The following is a 20,833-nucleotide window of genomic DNA, read 5'->3' on the forward strand; positions in this document are numbered from 1 at the left end:
TTTGATCCTTTAATGAGAAGGAACGCCCCCATACGGGCCTGGGTCTTGTGACCCAGCAAGCAAAAGCGTGAAGTGCTTTAACACATGACAAAAATTAAAAAAAAACCTTTTATTTATCATCTTCATGTTATACATAACTTTTAAACTTTTTTTTTGAATTTTGCTATTCATCGTTCCTACACACCACATATTACATTTTTTTTTTCCTAAATTAATTGAATTCAAGCTCAAAATTAAATCCCCAATATGCGTCCACTGTTTCAAACCAGTGTCAACTGATTGGAGGAGAAGGCTTGTAACCTTTAGACCAAGTCCAACCTATGCATTGCTTGGCATCAGTTATAATAAATATACCTATTCATAACATATGTCAGTGAAATGAAATGTTTTAATTTTTCGTTCGCATCCTTTAGCTATCTATAAATAAATCCAATTACCTACAAATTGAAGGATCACAAAAGCTAATTTTGAAATTCTCTCTCTCACCAAATATTTCATTTCTTCAAAACTTGTTATTAAAATCTGTTCATTCTCGAGAAAACAAATTTCTATTTCTTGGTTAAATAGTAAATCTGAGGTATTCGGATTTAATTTCTTTTGTGCATAATGCATTTAGATAAACAGACTTCTTCTAAACTTCATTATATTTTAGAGGCAAATTTGATTATTGAGACTTGGGCAATGTTAAGGCTCCATTTTTAGAAAGAAAAGCACAGTTTTTAGAAGCCATTTATTTAGAGACCGGAGATTCTAATTATATTTATTACGAACAAGGGAAACACAATATATTTACATCCATATATTACTTCTGTTTTTTGTATCAATAAGGTCCAATTACTAAATTAATAAATTTTGCCCATTACTTTTTAATGATCATATCCAGTCTTTTTTTTATAGTTGTATAAGCTCATGAATAATTCCAGCATAATTGGGATTTTCTCTTTTAAGACTTGGCATCTTTATGTATGATGGACCTTGGACCATCATCAATTACCAATTTCAACACCAGTTCCCACTTGTGGTCCTTGATTTCGATTTAAATATTTTAAAGTATGCAGCACTGTCAAATTACTTTAATTTGAAATTACGTTTTGTTTGTGGCCATGATTTTAAAACTCTTTTGAATTTACGGGTACTGTGAAGGAGCCCTTCCGGAGAGTGGCCTAGGTCTAAAGAGATCAACCCGCAGAGATCCCACCTCCCTCAGGCGAAGACTCAAAGCAGGCTAAGAGCCCAAGCCAGGAAGCAGTGTACTAAGACCACGACCCGAATGCCTATCCAGAAAGGCCTTGGCACCGAGTTCGACTTGATAAAGGAGCCCTCCACAAGGTAGTGATCGCCTGGGACCTCGGTGGGCTGCCAAGCCCTACAATAGGGTACGTAGCGGATGACTGCAGGAGGGCATGGGTGGTTGGGCATGTTTGATAGTGGGCACGCAAGACAAGAGACACACCGCATTCAATGCGTGTCAGGGAGCCCAGCACGCAATGACGTGTTGCCAAATGTACCGTAGGACGACTCAACCGCATCCTAACACACTGCCACAACATAAGGGTGGTAGCAGATTTGACCCGAGCACGACCTGACATACTACGATCTCTCTCGGCAGTCGGGTCCAAGACAGATATAAATAACAACCATCTCTCACAAGGGAAGGCTATATGAGCTTTTCTGTTACTCAAATCTCTTAACTTTCTTTATCACTCGAATATTCTCTACTGACTTTAGCATCGGAGCAACTCCGGATGTCATCAGAGCCTCTTCTTCTCCCTCACTGCAGGTACTAAGCGTTTGGCCGCTGTGGAACTACTCGGGCACGACATGTTTTTACTTGTGTCTGCAAACCACTACATGCACATAGATAGCTAGAGAGAGACGTACTGAAAAAATAGTATTAAAACCAAACTGAAAATTAAAGTGTTGTTTAACAGCATTTTCACTGGTCTTTGTGTTTTTTATGTTTTCTGTATACAATAATTTTTATTTTTACGGAAAGGAGAATGTTTAGAAGCCAATCCTGTGAACGAAGATTCTAATTATTTTTATTACCAATTAAGAAGAAAAAAACACATGATTTACATCCATATTTTACTCTTTTTTTTTTTTGGTATCAATAAGCTGCCAATTATGATTTACTTTAATTACTCGATTAGGTGCCAATTACTAAATTAATAAGTTTTGCCCATTACTTTTTAATTATCATATCCAATCTTTTTCTCATGAATAATTCCAGCATTATTGGGAATTTCTCTTAAGACTTGTCTGCATCTTTAATTTGTGTATGATGGACCTTGGACCATAACAGGTGAACGTAAAGACCACGGGTTATCATGTTGAATATGACGATGATCACCACGATCTCAACGATTCAACTAATTTATTGTGTCCTCAGCAGATAAAAGTATAAGGAATGAAGATCAAGCTGCCAATCAAGCTGCCATAGATCAAGCACAAAATAAAAACAGTCCAGCAATCACTTGATTTCAGCAACTTACCTTAAGCTGTATCATGGTAACAGATGCATGATTTTAGAAAGATATCCAGCTGTATAATCATTATGTAATTCATTTAATTTAGCATTCTTTCCATATTGTACAGATTCCTAGTTTAGAAACAATTGTACATGATCAATATATAAATGAATGAAAGCACACTCACAAAGGTAACTCGTGAGATTGTTTTTCTCAAAAACTTCTTTATGGTATCAAGAGCCAATACGGGTTGCTAGAGAGTTGTGTTTTTTTTTTTCTTCTCCTGCAATGACTTCATCCATTCTTTCAGATCCCTATCCATATCCTGTCTCACAGAATATGTCGAATTATGTGTCTCTCAAACTCACTTCCAGCAATTTCTTGCTCTGGAAAACTCAGATGCTAAATATCCTTGAAAGCTATGACCTTCAAGGATTTATCACAGGTGACATACACACTCCACCACAATTTATTCTTGATGAGTCTAATACCTCTCAGTCTAATCCACTTTATCACAAGTGGCGCAGGTCTGATTGGCTTGTTAAAGGATGGCTTACAGCCACCTTGAGTGAGGAAGTTTTAGGCCTTGTGGTTGGTCTAAACACTGCCTCAGAAGTTTGGAGTGCCCTTGTTCATGCTTTTGCAAGGGTGTCTTCTGATCGGAGTCTTGCACTTAAGCAAAGACTCACCTCAATCACCAAAGGATCTGATTCCTTGAGTGATTATTTGAGGAGATTTAAAACAATTTGTGATGAACTTGCTGCTATTAGCAAACCTGTTTCTGAACACAAGAAGTCTTGGTGGCTTCTCAATGGCCTTGGTAAGGATTTTGAAGTTTTTACAGCCACTATGCTTAGGCCACCTGTTCCAGTTTTTTCAGAATTAGTTACTTTATTGGAAAGCTATACTGATCGATACAAGGTTGATGTTACTCCTCCTATGGTTTTTTATGGCCAAAAGTCATTCAAACAAAGGAAACCAAACTCTAGCACTGGTTCCTTTAACTCAAAAGGTCGTGGCTTTGTCCAAGGCCAATCCTTGGCTCAAGATCAAGCTCATCCAACAATCAGTCTCGTGGTACCTCTTCAAATTCAAACTCCAAAACAGCAGGCAAAGAAGAAGTTGTGTGTCAGATATGTCACAAAAGAAATCATACTGCTCTTAAATGTTTCAATAGGTTCAATCATTCTTTCACAAATGATAACCTTCCACAGAGTTTTGCAGCCATTAAAATGGATGAGGCTCCTAACACAGCTTCATGGCATCCTGACACAGGTGCAACTGACCACATAACTGCCAATGAAGGTACTCTTCACTCACTACTTCCATATAATGGTCATGATGGTATTATGGTTGGTAAAGGTAAAGTTTTACCTATCACTCATGTTGGACAAGCAATGGTTGGTTCAACTCAATCTCCAATACAGTTGAATGATGTGCTAGTGGTACCTGAAATTAAGAAGGATTTATTATCTGTTAGTAAGCTTACATCTGATTATCCACTGAGGTTTGAGTTTGATGGACATGGTTTTGTGATAAAGGACAGGACAACAATGAGGACAGTGGCGACAGGAAGGAAACAGAAGGGACTATACATTTTTGATGATGCTGATTCGACCCCTCAGAATAAAAGGAGTTTTTTCTCCTCCAGATTTAGATCCACAAATAAAGAAAACTGGCATCTCAGGCTTGGACATCCAAATTCAAGAATCCTAGACTATCTTTGTAACAAGAAGTTTATTACTCTTGATTCAAAACAGTCTTCTTCTGAAATCTGTACAAGCTGTCAAATGGGAAAAGCTTGTAAATTGCCATTTCTTTCAAGAGACAATATAGTCAATGTTCCTTTTGAAAAAGTTCATTGTGATCTATGAGGACCTGCTCCCACTGCCTCTAGAGAAAAGTATAGATTCTATGCTATCTTTGTTGATGAAGCTACTAATTTCAGCTAGTTAATTCCCCTCAAACACAAGTCTGATTTTAATTCTGCTTTTATACAGTTTCATGTGTTTGTCATGTGCCAATTTAATGCCAAAATTCGGGTTTTCCAAACTGATGAAGGAGGTGAGTTTAATAACAAGAACCTTACTGATTATTTCCAAAAATTTGGCATTCTTCATCAATCAGCTTGTCCAAAAACACCAGAACAAAATGGCAAAGCTGAAAGAAAGCACAGAAGTATAACCAATCTAGGTTTAACTATGATGTTCCATGCAAAACTTCCACCTAGATTCTGGTTAGATTGCTTCTCTGCTGCTGTGTTTTTGCTTAACAGATTGCCTTCTCCTCTACTCAATATGGACTCTCCTTTCTTTAGACTATATGCCAAATATCCTGATTATAGCATTCTTAGAACTCTTGGGACTCGATGCTTTCCTTATCTTGGAGAATTTAGGTCCAATAAACTTGAACCTAAGTCATTGCCATGTGTCTTTATTGGTTACAGTACCAAACACAAAGGCTATAAATGTCTCTATCCACCCACTGGTCGAATTTATACCTCAAGGCATGTTGTATTTGATGAGTCTGTTATTCCATATTCTAAGCCAACTCTGTTATATGATTCTCCTGCTGTTGAGGGAGATTTTTCCAGCTTCATTGAATGTCAAAATAGTCTCTCAAATGCATCTGTGTTGCCCTCTGCATTTGCTCCTCCTTCTCATTCACCAATTCAAACTGTCATCATTGCTTCACATCTTGTCCAGCAATATACAGATTCCTTACCTACAGAAACAAATTCTTTGCAAAATACACTTCTTCCCTCTCCTGTTGAAACTGCAGTACAGCCATCAGTACAACATCATATGCAAACTAGGTCTAGGTGTGGCATTCACAAACCTAATCCTAGATATGCAAACTTGCATAATTTGGTCTCTATTCCTACTGAGCCAAAATCTGTCAAAACTGCCAAAAATCATCTTGGATGGTCTGCTGCGATGGAAGAGGAACTAGCTGCACTTGCAGTTAATCAAACCTGGAAATTGGTTCCAAGAATTGCTGACATGAATGTCATTGGATCCAAGTGGGTTTACAAGGCAAAACTAAAGGCAGATGGTACACTTGAAAGGCTCAAAGCAAGACTAGTTGCTAAAGGCTTCAGTCAAATAGATGGGGTTGATTTCTCAGAAACATTCTCTCTAGTTGTGAAGCCTGCTACTATCAGAATGGTCCTCACAATTGCTACTGTGAAAAAATGGGCACTTCATCAGCTAGATGTTAAGAATGCTTTTTTACATGGTTGTCTCAAAACTCTTGTCTACATGCATCAGCCACCAGGCTATACAGATGAACATTATCCTCAGCATGTGTGCCAGCTCAACAGAGCCTTATATGGTCTCAAACAGGCTCCTCGAGCCTGGTTTGACAGACTTAGTGACTTCCTCCTTCAGCTTGGGTTTTATTCCAGCTCAGCTGATCCAAGTCTATTTATTTGTCACTCTAACCATGGGCTACTAATTCTTCTTCTATATGTAGATGACATGGTGGTAATAGGTGACAATCCAAAAAGCATTAAGTGGTTGATTTCTCAACTCAGTTCTCAATTTTCTATCAAGGATCTTGGCTTTCTTCACCATTTTTTGGGCATAGAAGTTCACAAAGTTGGTTCAGATCTCCTCTTATCTCAGCACAGGTATATTATAGAGTTGCTAACTCGAGCCAATATGCATGACTGTAAACCTTTGTCTACACCTATGCCATCCAAAGGTCAACAGCTCAAAGCCTCCGAGGAGCCTTTCCATGATCCAACTACTTACAGGAGCATAGTTGGAGGTTTGCAGTACCTGACATTTACAAGACCAGATCTCTCTTTTTCTGTTAACTCTGTTTGTCAATTTATGCAAACACCAACAGTCCAGCACTTTCAGCTTGTTAAGAGAATCCTAAGGTACTTACAGGGCACAGCAAAACTTGGCCTATATATAACCTCAAGCAGCACACTCGACTTGTATGGGTTCTCTGATGCAGATTGGGCAGGTTGCCCAACCACACGAAGATCTACTTCAGGGTATTGTACCTTCCTTGGCAGCAACTGCATTTCATGGAGTGCTAAGAAGCAACCTACAGTGTCTAGGTCAAGTGCTGAGGCTGAATACCGAGCCATGGCCTCAACTGCAGCTAAGCTGACTTGGCTTTCAAAACTACTCAGAGATCTTGGAGTACCTCAAATAAAGCACCAACCTTATATTGTGACAATATGAGTGCTCTATATCTCACTGTTAATCCAGTTCTTCATGCTCGAACAAAACATATAGAATTAGATTATCATTACATTCGAGAAAGAGTAGCACTTGGGGCTTTAGAAACTCAGTTTGTTAAATCACTAGATCAGCTAGCTGATATTTTTACCAAGCCATTACTCAAGGGTCCTTTCCAGCAGCTGCGAGACAAACTTGGCCTATGTTACCATACACAGCCAAGTTTGAAGGGGAGTATAAGGAATGAAGATCAAGCTGCCAATCAAGCTGCCATAGATCAAGCACAAAATAAAAACAGTCCAGCAATCACTTGATTTCAGCAACTTACCTTAAGCTGTATCATGGTAACAGATGCATGATTTTAGAAAGATATCCAGCTATATAATCATTATGTAATTCATTTAATTTAGCATTCTTTCCATATTGTACAGATTCCTAGTTTAAAAACAGTTGTACATGATCAATATATAAATGAATGAAAGCACACTCACAAAGGTAACTCGTGAGATTGTTTTTCTCAAAAACTTCTTTAAAAAGAAGAGAAAGCATTGTGTTTTTTACTTTATGGTCATTCCAAGACCGACAAGATGGTAAAAAAGGTGAACGTAAGGACTGGATCTTACTAATTAATTAATTTTATTGCCTCCCTGAGTTGGACCGGAACTTGGGCAATGTTAAGGGCACTTTTGGTACTGAGAGTATAGGCTACACTCAAAATATTTTATTATTATTTTTTATTTTATTATTATTATTTATTTATTTATTTTAATTATTTATTACTTTTCAATACTATTTAATATTTTGTTATTAATTTTTTTTTTTTATTCACAAATTTTTTTAAACATTTTCACCATCCAGATGTATAAGACTGGCAAAGGGAAGGTAACATAAGGATAGGCCGGTAGAGTTTTTTTTTTCAATTGATATATGCGTAATGGGTTTCTTACCGGATTTGCTTATTCTAGAAACGACGTTAGATTCACAAAAAATATGACAAAACTAGATTCACAAAAATTAATCATGTGTTTTGTTGTGGTACATTGAATTAAGAATCTCTTTTCAAATTACTATGTCAGTTTGTAAACTTTGCTTTAGTGAGCCTCTAAATTTTTTTTACCGTCCATTGCCTTGTCAGAAACCTTAAGAAAAAAAATACTATACTCAGAAAAAAGGTGCGGAAAACATTAGAAAAAAATAAAAAAAGAGTGCTACAAAAACAAAGAAATTATATAAAAATAAAGTCATAAAGTGACGTAATTTTATGTAATCAATTAGATTTATTTTATAATAAAAATAATTTTATAATCTAAAATATCATATATCAAGACACGTTATTTTGTGAATTTATTTTTATGTAATTTTTTTATAGTTAAAAAAGATTAGTCTTAAAAAGACTCGTATTTTACACCCCTAGTTGAATCGGTCGGTCTTGGTGATCTTGAGCAATGATACTTTGCTCAGAATTTTTAAGCAGCATGTCTATTGAACTAGATTTGCTCGGTGATTTTGATCACTTGCGATGCTCGGAGATTTCAAACAATGTGTTAGTCGGACTTGTTTTGCTAGGTGAAAGAGTTAAATTCTTGTTAGATGGATTGGTCTTTCTAATTGAGACGTGTGCATTGTGATAATGGATGGATTTTGCGCAGATCTGCTTCTCATCCTCTTTATAACAATATAGATTAAAAACTATGAAAAAGTTGGAATAAATCATGAAGATGGGGCGCTAGGGATGCTGGTTCTGGGGAGATCGGCCTTCCTTTTACCGAGGGTTGGAAGAGGGGGGTTGGAGCTCTCCAACAGGTTAGGTTAGAGTGAAATGAAAAGAATCACATTTCATTTAAAAAATAGCAAAAAACACAACTTCAATGGTCCTAAATTAATTGAGCGGTAGGTCCTATATATGTCATTCATTTAATTTTGTAAAATAAAGTTTATAACTTGATTTGATTTTCCTAATTTTTTTAAAAAATATTAAAACTAATGTATCACGTTAAATTATGTAGCAAAATACACATAATTAATATCAAAGAACAATACAGATGAAACCAACAAACTTGCCTTTTTTTTTTTTTTTTGGATCTGATTGCAGTCCTAAAACTTGCTTGATGTGCACTCGACGTGCGCTCGAGCGAAACACAACCTGTGAATTCGAGCGCACGACGACGTGCGCTCGACAATGGGTTCGAGTGAATCTCAACTCGTGAGCTTGCTTGAGTCTAGCATGACAGTGAACTCGAGTGAGACACAAACCCTAGTATTTGCTCGAGCCCCATTTGACACCCCTCTTGAACCAATGTTAATTTGGTCGTTTGCTCGAAGTGCGCTCGACACACCGCTCGAGCAAATAACGTAAATTTTACTAAATTAGGATTCCCAGCGCCTTTGCTATATATATGTCATATTTGACTTGTTTTGTATGACTTTCAACAAATTTAGAGAGAGAACAATTGTCAAGTGAGTACATATTGTGTGAGACAGCAAAAAGCCCTAGAGAGTGTGAGTTGAGATTGAGTGATTGTAATCTCCTCCAATTAAATAAAATTTTTGCAGTTCTGTGGACGTAGGTAATTTATCGAACCACATATATTGTGTATCGTGTGCTTGATCGTGATTGCTTTTACTTTATTTGTCATCGTTGATGTGTGTGTATTTTACACAACAGGAGGGGGAAGAATTGTCTAGAGAGAGGTGTCTTTTTAGTAAAATTTTGAGCTCAACTACTTATTCAGAATTTATTCAAGCTATACGATGATCAGTTTGATTGTTATATCTTAAAGGTCAAGACAAGTCATGAGAATGAGGTATGCTGCACAGACTCATTTGAAACTTTATCTATTGCATAAAGCTAATTGAATCTCCTGAAAGAGAGCGATGTTTCCTTACATCAGTTCAAATTGATTTCATTTCAACTTTAAGTTTATTATAATTTTTATTTTATTATGGTATATTTAGCAACACAATGCAATGCTACGAGGGTAATTTGGAACTCCATGGAGACCTTCCAAGAAAGTTAGGAACTGCTCATTCGCAAACCAATCGGAACCTGAACATAAGGACCAACAAAAAGTCGTCGTTGCATTTGCATTACTATACTGCCCAATGAACCACCAGTACCCCTGGCTAGCCTCACCGGCCTTAACTTCCACCAATTTTTATCATACTAGAATGATCTGTTTTTATCTCCACATTCCGTAAGTTTCTCACAAATATTAAAAGTTAAAACCGCCCATTAATAAGGCATATATATGTAGTACTAGTACTCGCACAGCAGAATTCTTTCCGGTCGTCGGAATAGGCTAATTAATAACCCTGCAATGTGATCACCCTCGGTATTTCTATTCACTCTAAAACCTCCATACGGTTCATCATTTATTACCAAACTGAAAATTAAGGTCTATTTGTTTAGAAGCTAATTTTGTGGCCGAAGACTCTAATTATTTTTATTACACTTTCATCTAAATGAAAATGTTGATAATTTTGACCTCCTGGTCGACCAAAGAGGTAAATTTACCCCTCAAACACATTAGTTACTCAAGGACAAAGAGGCAATTTTGTTCATCAAACACCAACCTAATCAAGGATAAAATGATAATTTCACTTTACTCATCAAACACAAATTACTATTCACATGGGATAGCCTAATTACTATTCACACGAGTCACAGAGTCACATTCGGAAAAAAAAAAAAAAAAGGCGTGAGAAAACCAGCTTGGTGCTTCAGTCCGCCAGCAGCCATCACTACAGTACACTGTACGTGTCACGTGATTCCACCCAAATGAAGCTTGAAAAGTTTGCCATTTTATCACTGGCAATTACCCCGTTAATTCAATCTAGTTGATCATAAAGATGCAATAAACCATTCATCCAGTCGTTGCATTTTATCAACAAAAACATTATTAGTACTTGCCTTCGAACAATCTCTTGATCACAAATGGACGCTTCTTTTGCCAATAAGGCCATGATCTTCCTAATTTGGCTTATAGCTCTGATCACTTTTTTCCCATCTGCTTGGGTTGAAGCTGGATGCAGCGAAGAACAGAACAGAGCTCTGTTGGAGATCAGAAACTCTACACATGGTCTACCATTCGCCGATTTTGACGGGAGTCGTGATTGTTGTTCGACATCTAATATCGTGTGTGACGATGATGGGAAAGTAAACATAATCTTTATGCAAGACGACTACGTGAAGCCGCCGTCAATATTCAAATGGTATCCGAATGTGACTTTGTTCACCTTATTCAATGAACTGGAGTTTCTTGACCTTAGCAGCATGACCATTGGAGGAGAGCTTCAAGGTGAGAACCCTAACCCCATTTTGTCCAATATATATATAACAATTTTCTTAGTTGATGATGATCCTTTTTCGGGTCTCATTTCACGTGGGTTTAGTTGTTTCTTTTCTTTTTTCATTTAGGTAAATATGAGTTTTTATTAAAATATTAACTAAACCGTGGGGAGATCCCTAAAAACACTCCAAACAACCAAAATAACACATGAAAAATAAAAACCATATTGGACAATTGTACCAATATCTTGGCCCAGACGTATGTTTAGATTGCTATGTCTTTATAAAGATGCCTGCAGGTGATAAAATGTGAGATCGATTTTTGATTTAGTTCTTCTCTCTCAATTTTTGTTCTCTTCTATTGTTCTTAGTTAGTGGTTATTAACTTATTATGTTCTTTCCAAAATTACAATTTTTTTGGTCTGGTTTGATTTCGTTAATTGCATAACGCAATCAAATAACAAAATCATTCTTCTGCTTCTCATCCTCTTTGTCAAAATCAATTTTTCTAAATTGCTTGGAAGATTTATTTATTTATTTATGTGTCTTCGAAGCATATTGCCAAGATCACTACTAGACTCACTTGTCAAACTAACTTCGCTGCAGCTTTTTGTGAACTGAAGCGATTAAAACATCTCAGTATGTTGGACCTTAGGAATAATACATTGGAAGGCAAATATTCCATCTTGTCTTGAGAGGTTTGAAAACCTTGAATATCTTGATCTATCGGATAATCGCTTGCAGGGCAATCTACCTTCATCGATTTTCTCTAATCAGAGCAAGATTACGAGTTTTTTTGTCTTTGGTAATCGATTAGAAGGAGTGTTGTCATTTTCCATACTTGCCTATGCTTCTAGTCTTTACTACCTCGATCTTTCAAACAATTACGAGTTGGAAATCGAAACAGAGTCTCCCTCCTGGGTGCCCACTTTTCAACTACGTGAACTGCACTTGGCAAACTGCAGCCTCAACAAGAAGAATGGTCACGTTGTCCCAACCTTCATATCCACCCAATATTTATTGTCTTCGCTAGACTTGTCTGACAGCTCATTAGAAGGAAGCGTACCTTGTCATCTATTTTTCAACACGAATATCACAAAGTTGTTGTTGAGTGGCAACAAAATCGATGGTTCTTTCCTTGACTACTCTGCTAATGGAACTTCACCACTTGAGTGGTTGGACATATCCGATAATCATGTCAAAGGCCATCTTCCAGAAAATATTGGATATCTTCTTCCAAACTTATCTGGTGTTGACAAGTCCTCAAATGCATTAGAAGGCAACATTCCTTGGTCCTTTGGTAATCCGCCTCTCGAATATATAGACCTTTCTCATAACATGCTCTCAGGAACAATACCGCATAGTTTGACTAGCAATGGCACGCGACTCAGATTGCTAGATTTGTCAAACAACAAATTGCAAGGACAGATGCTCCCAAAGGACGCGAACATGACAATGTTAAATATCTTACATCTAAGTGGCAATTACTTCGAAGGAGTAATCTCTCCCACCATCTCAAACAGTCCAGGTTTAGTAATCCTAGATGTTCGAGACAATGATTTGTCCGGTAATATTCCAGAGTGGTTGTATGATCATTCTAGCTTGGTAGCACTTATTTTAAGTGGAAATCGCTTTGAAGGTCACCTACCCCGAAGACTGTGTCGGATGAAAACACTGCAAGTTTTTGACGTCTCTCACAATCGTCTTTCAGGAGGTATTCCCTCCTGCCTTGATAACATTACTTTCTGGAACAAAAGTTCTCCAAGCCCTACTTACTGGGATTACTTTGCCAAAATACCTTATTTATGGTATTCCGAGTACGTTAGACTTCCTTATATTCCGTCTTTCTTAACATTGGAAGCTCAAATGTCTTTGTTCATAAAAAATAGATTATATACTTTCAAAGGTATCCCTCTCTTGATGATGACCGGAATTGACCTGTCATCTAACCAGTTCACAGGTAACATTCCTTTTGAAATGGGAGAATTGTCACAGCTTCGGTTCTTGAACTTGTCGAATAATTCTCTTACAGGTTCCATTCCAATCTCTTTTCGAAACTTGAGAAGCATGGAGAGTTTGGATCTTTCTCACAACAAGTTGAGAGGGAGAATCCCTTCTGAATTGGTTGGACTCACTTCTTTATCTGTATGTAGTGTTGCCTACAACAATCTGTCTGGAAGAATCCCATTTGAGTATCAATTCTCAACTTTCACAAGCCAATGCTATGAGGGTAATCCAGAACTCTGTGGAGATGCCCTGCCAAGAAACTGCTCAACCGCAAACCAACTGGAACCTGAACATAAGGACGAAAAAGAAGGATATAGAATGATTGATCACCCTTTCTTCTTCTACGCATTTGTAACTATGTCATATGCACTCGGGTTTTGGACTTTCGTTGGGATCCTAATCATTAAAAAGAACTGGAGGCACAAGTATTTCAGAGCCGTGGATGCATATATTGAGTCTTTGTTTGAGCTACTCTCTAAGTACAGGTGATTATCAGATCAATTAAGTATGCAATGTAAGCAATTTTATGAAATATCTGTATTTCAAAGTATTGCTTATCTTCAATAAAGATGGAGCACTTCTAGCGTATATTGAGTATTTGTTTGAGATGCCGACCTTTTACGCTTTTGTAAATGATTTAGTTCTTTTTTTTTTTTTTTTTTGGCTTCTTAGCACTCTCAATAGTTTCTTCATCCTATCCTTTAAAATACATTACCATGACCCAAATTTTCTATTTTACATACTGACTTTTACAACATACCATACATTAACGTATCTATTTTTTTCATATCATTTAAATATTATTTTTTAATCTTTTTTATTCATTTCAAATATTTTATCTAACTACTAATGATATCCTCATATCTTTTGATATTTACAATATCCCTTTATATACAATGTCATATAATTATGTATTATTTTAAATTAATCTAAATTTATAAACTAAATCAAAATATAAATTATTTCAAAAAATAAAAAGATAAGATTATATAATGAAAATATCTTCCAAGTATATTATGAGAATATTCATTCTCGATAATTGTCATTTTATTAAATAAATGATATGCGAGACTCAATTTTTTTAAATATCACTTGTCAAAAAAAATTATTAAATATCACCACAAATAATTGATATCCACATTATTACAAATATCATTATTCCAACAGTACTTGCCTAGAGCAATATAACGATATGTGAAATTATCAACAGATAAGCATATTCCAACACTTGCGGCTTCCTCCAGGTTCCTCTAGATATGTGGGAAATTAATAAAAAAAAGTTTACGAGCATGAACATCTTCCTCCAGATGTAGAGGCTTTCCTGTAGCAAAATGTAAAATTTTTTTTAAAATAAAAGATCTAATGAAAGGCAATTTTAAAAGCATTTATTTATATTTTAAAGAAAAATACATTATAGAACATCCGTCGGGAGTGCTCCAGTGGGAATAGCGACTTTCATGCAGTCACCGGGAAGTCAATTTACCTTGGCAATAACTAATATTGAAAAAAGTCTGAAAATTAAGGTGTTGGAAAAATACCTTTAAAAAGAAAGGGCGGCGCCGCCTAAGTAACACCGTTAGATCATTTAATTTTTTTTAATTTTTTTATTTATATTTTTTTATTATTTTAAAATATTTTTAAAAAATATAAAAAAAATAGCAATACATTAATAGTTAACTTTTTAATTATTAAGTAAAAAAATTAAAATATATGAGGTGTTAAAATAGAAGGACAAATTAAATAGATAAATTAATATTTTAAAAAAAAAACATAAAAATATCATTAATTACAGCATAAGTACTACGCATAGAGTTAAGACCCGCTTTATGTACTCGCAAGATACGTTTTAAATGATGATCAACATCATGTGGTACAATTCATAATCATATATTTATTCATCGTCGTTGCCACTTGCATTACTGTACTGCCCAGTGAAGCACCGGTAGCCCTGGGCGTGGCTAGCCTGACCGGCCCAGACTTCCACCAGTTTTTTATTCCTTTTCTTTTTCTTTTGCTTGTGCCTGCAAACCACTACATGCACATAGCAAGAGAGAGCCGTACTGAAAAAATGGTATTAAAATTTAAAACCAAACTGAAAATTAAAGTGCTTACCCATTTAATTAGTGGATATATGGATGTTTAACAGCATTTTTTTTTTTTTGCATCAATAAGGTGCCAATGATTTACTTTAATTACTCAATAAGGTGCTAATTACTAAATTAATAAGTTTGGCCCTTACTTCTTAATCATCATATCCAATCTTTTTTATAGTTGTGTCGTATGCACCCGGGTTTTGGGCTTTCTTTGAGATCCTAATCATTAAAAAGAACTGGAGACACAAGTATTTCAGAGCCGTGGACGGATATATTGAGTCTTTGTTTGAGTTGCCCTCTAAGTATAGGTGATTACCAAATCAATTGCGTACGCAGTGTGGGCAATTTTATGAAATATTTGTATTTCAAAGTATCGCTTATCTTCAATAAAGATGGAATACTTCATGCTTATATTGAGTCTTTGTTTGAGATGTCGGGCTTTTACACTGTTGTATATGATTTAGTTCATTTATTTTTTGGCTTCTTAGGACCATGCAATGGGAATTGTGACTTTGATGTAGTCAGCATAAAGTCAATTTACCTTGGCAGTAACAAATATTCAATAAAGTCCAAAAAATATATATTAAGGTGTTGAAAAAATATAATTTACAACACGAGTACTACGCATAGAATTAAGATCCGCTTTGTCTACTAGCAAAATATGTTTTAAATGATCAATATCATGTGGCATAATGTTGGAGTATATGTAGAGACTGGTTTTAGAGCTGAAAAAGTATTTGCTGAAAATCGGATAGACAATTGGCTCGAGCCAAAGTTCGCTCGACTTCGCTCGACATACCGCTCGAGCTAAGCGTATATCCGTCGCTCGACATACGGCTTGAGTACGCTCAACACTCTGATCGAGCGAGACACAAACCCTAGTATTCGCTCGACCCTAGCTCGACACTCCGCTTGAGCCAATGTTCATTTCGATGTTCGCTCGAGGAGCGCTCGACACACCGCTTGAGTGAAGTATGCAGTTTTGCCAAATTAGGGTTTCCAGTGCCACTCACTATATATATGTCATATTAGACTTATGTTGGACGGCCTCAAACATATTTTGAGAGAAAACAATTGTCTAGTGAGTGCATATTGTGTGAAAAAACAAAAAGTCCTATAGAGTGTGAGTTGAGATTGAGTGATTGTAATCTCCTCTGGTTAATAAGATTTCTGCAGCTCTGTGGACGTAGACAATTTGCCGAACTACGTATATTGTGCGTCGTGTTCTTGATTGTATTGCTTTTACTTTATTTGTCATCATTTGTGTGTGTGTTTGCATAACATTTCACAACAACTGGTATCAAGAGCTAAGGTCGGATTTGAAGAAGAATGGTGGCTGGAGATAAAGTGAACGCACCCGGGATCGAGAAGTTCGACGGCACTGATTTTGGATACTAGAAGATGCAGATCTAGGATTATCTCTATGAGAAGAGGCTCCACCTTCCATTATTAGGAAAGAAGTCGGAGAGCATGGCTGATGCTGAGTGGATCCTGTTAGATCAACAAGTTCTAGGTCTTGTTCGGCTGACTTTGTCCATAACAGTGGCACACAATGTTAATAAGGAGAGAACCACAGTGGATTTCATCGTGACTTTGTCAGGTACATATGAAAAGTCGTCTGTGAACAATAAGGTGCATTTGATGAAGAAATTATTCAATCTAAAGATGTCTGAAGGTATGTCTATAGCCCAACACTTGAATGAATTCAATACGATCACAAATCAATTATCTTCTGTAGAGATTGAGTTTGATGATGAGATCAGAGCGTTGATTTTGTTGGCATCGTTGCCAAATAGTTGGGAGGCCATGAGGATGGCTATGAGTAGTTCAGTCGACAAGGCAAAACTAAACTACGATGAAATATGTGACATGGTGCTCGCTGAAGAAGTATGTAGGAGAGACTTGGGTGAGTCATCGGGTTCTGAATCTGCCCTGATTGTTGACAATAGAGGCAGAGGATATGACAGGTCAAACTCCAAGAGCAGATGAAAGAGCAAGATGAGATCTGGGCAGCAGATCACGTGCTGAAGTTGTAGCAAGCCAGGCCACATCAAGAAAAACTGCAGGAATCAAGAAAGTTCTGATGATGCTACTATGAATGTAGTGACAGAAGAAATTCATGATGCCTTACTTCTTACAGTGCACAGTTCAATTGATGATTGGGTGTTGGGTTCAGGGTCTTTGTTTCATAGCACCTCACATCGAGAAATCATGCAGAATTATGTTGCTGGTGATTTTGGAAGATGTATGCGGCTGATGGAAAGACACTGGACGCAGTGGGAGTGGGTGATGTGCACATCACACTTCCAAATAAGAGCGTGTGGACTTTACAACAAGTTAGACATGTTCTAGATCTGAAGAAAAATCTTATCTCCGGGACAGCTTGATGACAGCAATTTTGTAGCAGCGTTCTCTAGAAGAGCTTGGAAGATCACTAAAGGTGCGCTGATCCTAGCACATTGTAAGAGATCTAACTCTTTATAAAACATCAGGGTCCAGTGATGTGCAGGGAAATATAAAAGCGCAAAAAGACAGGCTTGATCGCGCGAAACATGTGAGTAAGCCAAAGGAGTCAGCTTTGTCGTTCCTCATGAAAGCCTAGGAAAGTTGGCTAAGGTTGCCAAGATCGGTTCGAGACCAGATACTCCTAGTGCAATGGGAGTTGTAAATCGCCCTGTGGATGTGCTGACTAAGGGTGATGTATGTGGAAGACTAAATTCAAGCTTGACTTCAGTGCGTCTTCTAGCTTGAAAACGGGAGCTGTGAGCTGCAAAGATGGTAGGGCTTGGCTGGAAACAGTAGCTGGCATGTGAAGACCCAATCTCCAAGTGGGAGATTGTTGGGTATATGTGGAGACTAGTGTTGGGTATATGTGGAGACTAGTTTTGGAGTTGAAAAAGTGTTTGCTAAAAGTTGGCTCAACAGTTGGCTCGAGCCAAATTTCGTTTGACGTCGCTCGACATACTGCTTGAGCAAAGCTTAAGTCCGAGAGTCTCTCTAGAGTACCGCTCGACACTTCGCTCGAGCAAGACACAAACCCTAGTGTTCGTTCGACCCTCGCTCGACACTCCGCTCGAACCAATGTTCATTTGGTTTTTCGCTCGAGGAGTGCTCGACATGCCACTTGAGCGAAGTACGCAGTTTTGACAAATTAGAGTTTCTAGTGCCACTCACTATATATATGTCATATTAGACTTCTGTTGGACGGCCTCAAACATATTTTGATAGAGAAAAATTGTCTAGTGAGTGTATATTGTGTGAGAGAGCAAAAAACCTTAGAGAGTGTGAGTTGAGATTGAGTGATTGTAATCTCATCTGGTTCATAAGATTTCTGTAGCTCCCTGGATGTAGACAATTTGTCGAATCATGTATATTGTGTGTCATATTCTTGATTGTGTTGCTTTTATTTTATTTGTCATCATTTGTGTATGTGTTTGCATAACATTTCACAACAGTACAATTTTGGGATCCCCATAATCACATATTTAGTCCTCATCGTTGCCACTTTGATTACCATACTGCCTAATAAACCACCACCCCCGGCTCGCCAGGTCAGTTTTTAACTTTCACCAAACCTAAAATTATGGTGCTTAATATTATACACCACACTCTCATCCTATTATGTAAGATGTGATATATTTCTAAACGATCATCTAATAGTGATAAATATACTACATCTTATATAGTAAGATGAGAGTGAGATGATAATATAGTATATAAAATTTCTTTATATTAGATGTGGTGGGTTTTTGTCTACTCATGTCTTCTTACCCATTTAGTGGATGGATTTTTAACAACGTTTTTATTGGTAATTTTTGTTTTTCGTTTTTCCTGTACACAATAATTTTTACTTTTACCAACAAGAGAAAACACAGTTTTTGGAAGCCATTAATTTAGCGACCAATTTCAACACCAGTTCCCACTTGTGGTGCTTGATTTCGATTTAAATATTTTAAAGTATGCAGCACTTTCAAATGATCACTTTAATTTGAAATTACGTTTTGTTTGTGGCCATGATTTTAAAATCATTGCTTGATCCTTATCTTCTGCAACATTTATTGGAGAGTCGTGATGGATTTTCATATTAGCTCAAACTGTTCTCTTTTGGAAGCCACTGTAAGTATATGGGAAAACTATATAATATGAACCAATTAATTAATTAGTTTTTGTAAAATTCTTCTTAATTAATTGCATTTCTAATATATATTCTGAATTCGACAATGACATAATTTTGATATCATGGAAAGCATAGAGCATGACCCTCATCATCATTTTCTCTTTGTTCTGAAAAAATAAAGATAGGTAAAAGCTCTCTTGTGCCGATCTTCGTGACTTGGTCCAACATATGCTAATTTTCTTTGCTAATTTTTATGAAATATTAATTAGTTTTAGAGGTCAACTCATGTTATCCCACTATTATTATTATTATTATTATTATTATTATTATTATTATTATTATTATTATTATTATTATTATTTTCTGTCATTCTCTTACTTTTAGGTCTAGAGATATTGACCAAAGAATTTTTTTTATTTTTTTTACTAAAAAGGAGGAGAAAAAGAATACGGATGAGGGATGGACAATTGAAGATAAATTAAGGCCAAAGCAGTAAGGCAAGTTTCGCTCTAGTACTGCATCCAAAGGCAATGTAACAAAATCAAGATCAAAGTTAGTAGTGCTTGGAGATACTTGTTAATTAAAGTTATCACAAATAATAATTAGGTTAATGGTTAATGGCATGTATCAGCTCAAGTATATAATTATTAGGTACGTTCCAATGTCATCTTTTCACTGGGAGATCATCAACTAAAGAGTGGGATATCGAACAAATTACTACGTACATGCATCCTTTGCCTGATCTGCAGGCGTGCTTGAAATTAATGACAAAATATCGATCACAATGATCGATCGATCGAACTCACACTTGGATTTCCATATATCATAATTGAGTACCGCTATACATATATATATATATATATATAATAATGAGGATTTAGTTGATTAATTAAGGGGACCTGCCCGCCCTAGCATGCAGTACTACCACTTGGTTAGAAAAGTAAGCAGAGATATGATTATTATATATAAACCTCCACGTACAGTGCTTCGATCTCTTTATTCTCCACCATCAGTGGTATTTGGTGCGTTGTCTTTGTCTTTACCGATAATTGAGAGCACTTGTCATCCGCAAAAGCTATAATTTTATACCAACCTATGTAGCTAATATATATACTTTTTAAAAAGATAGCATGGCAAAATAATCCACTAATCACGAGCAATATGCATGCTTTCCAAGTTTGCACTCCACCCCTTTCGAACAGCTTATGCTTAAGCAGCTGAAACCTGAAAATACAATTCTAGGCTCTAGCTCCATACAAGCATACATGTTTTGCATAATTTTGAGGCAAATAAGATATATATGAGCCGAAAGCCTATGCATGATCGAGGCAACCCCACCCCAAGTACATTAATTCTATATATATATATATATATATTGCACGACTCAGATACTTTTCAATTAAGGTGGAAAATCGTAATAATTTTCTCCTGGTGATCTTAATTAGCATATATGATATCGATTTAGCTCCAGCTTTCATCTGGATGCCATACATTGCATTAATGCTAGCTAGCTGGCTTTTGATAGAAATTATGATCAAGAAGTTGAAATTATTAATTATTGAGACATGATAGTTGCAATCATGAATGTGCAAGCGCCGTACAATCATTTTGAAAAAAATAAATAAATATGGGATCTACATGAAAAAAAACATTAATTTTTT

The 20,833-nt window shown here is 36.4% G+C and overlaps 2 protein-coding genes across 3 annotated transcripts; both read left to right on the top strand.

Annotated features, from left to right (window-relative positions):
- Positions 1 to 10,498: 10,498 nt before the first annotated feature.
- LOC121254298 lies at positions 10,499 to 11,698 on the top strand. 2 transcript variants are annotated; one of them, XM_041154280.1, is made up of 3 exons: positions 10,499 to 10,965; positions 11,460 to 11,463; positions 11,563 to 11,693. In XM_041154280.1, the coding sequence occupies exons 1-3, from the start codon at positions 10,602 to 10,604 to the stop codon at positions 11,648 to 11,650; spliced, it is 456 nt and encodes a 151-aa protein (XP_041010214.1). In that variant the 5' UTR covers positions 10,499 to 10,601; the 3' UTR covers positions 11,651 to 11,693. The 2 variants fall into 2 exon arrangements, with proteins under 2 accessions (XP_041010214.1, XP_041010215.1); XM_041154281.1 differs by lacking the exon at positions 11,460 to 11,463 and having other exon boundaries at positions 11,562 to 11,698.
- Positions 11,589 to 13,545, top strand: LOC121254296 (receptor-like protein 9b). The gene has a single exon (XM_041154278.1). The coding sequence runs from the start codon at positions 12,294 to 12,296 to the stop codon at positions 13,449 to 13,451; it is 1,158 nt and encodes a 385-aa protein (XP_041010212.1). The 5' UTR covers positions 11,589 to 12,293; the 3' UTR covers positions 13,452 to 13,545.
- The last annotated feature ends 7,288 nt before the right edge of the window (positions 13,546 to 20,833 follow it).

The sequence above is a fragment of the Juglans microcarpa x Juglans regia genome, chromosome 3D, assembly GCF_004785595.1.
Source record: "Juglans microcarpa x Juglans regia isolate MS1-56 chromosome 3D, Jm3101_v1.0, whole genome shotgun sequence".
NCBI classification, from domain to species: Eukaryota; Viridiplantae; Streptophyta; class Magnoliopsida; order Fagales; family Juglandaceae; genus Juglans; species Juglans microcarpa x Juglans regia.

What these genes read in the sequence shown, in the direction of transcription:
- LOC121254298 (XM_041154280.1), top strand. Translation starts at nt 10,602, where the DNA reads ATGGACGCTTCTTTTGCCAATAAGGCCATGATCTTCCTAATTTGGCTT.
- LOC121254296 (XM_041154278.1), top strand. Translation starts at nt 12,294, where the DNA reads ATGCTCTCAGGAACAATACCGCATAGTTTGACTAGCAATGGCACGCGA.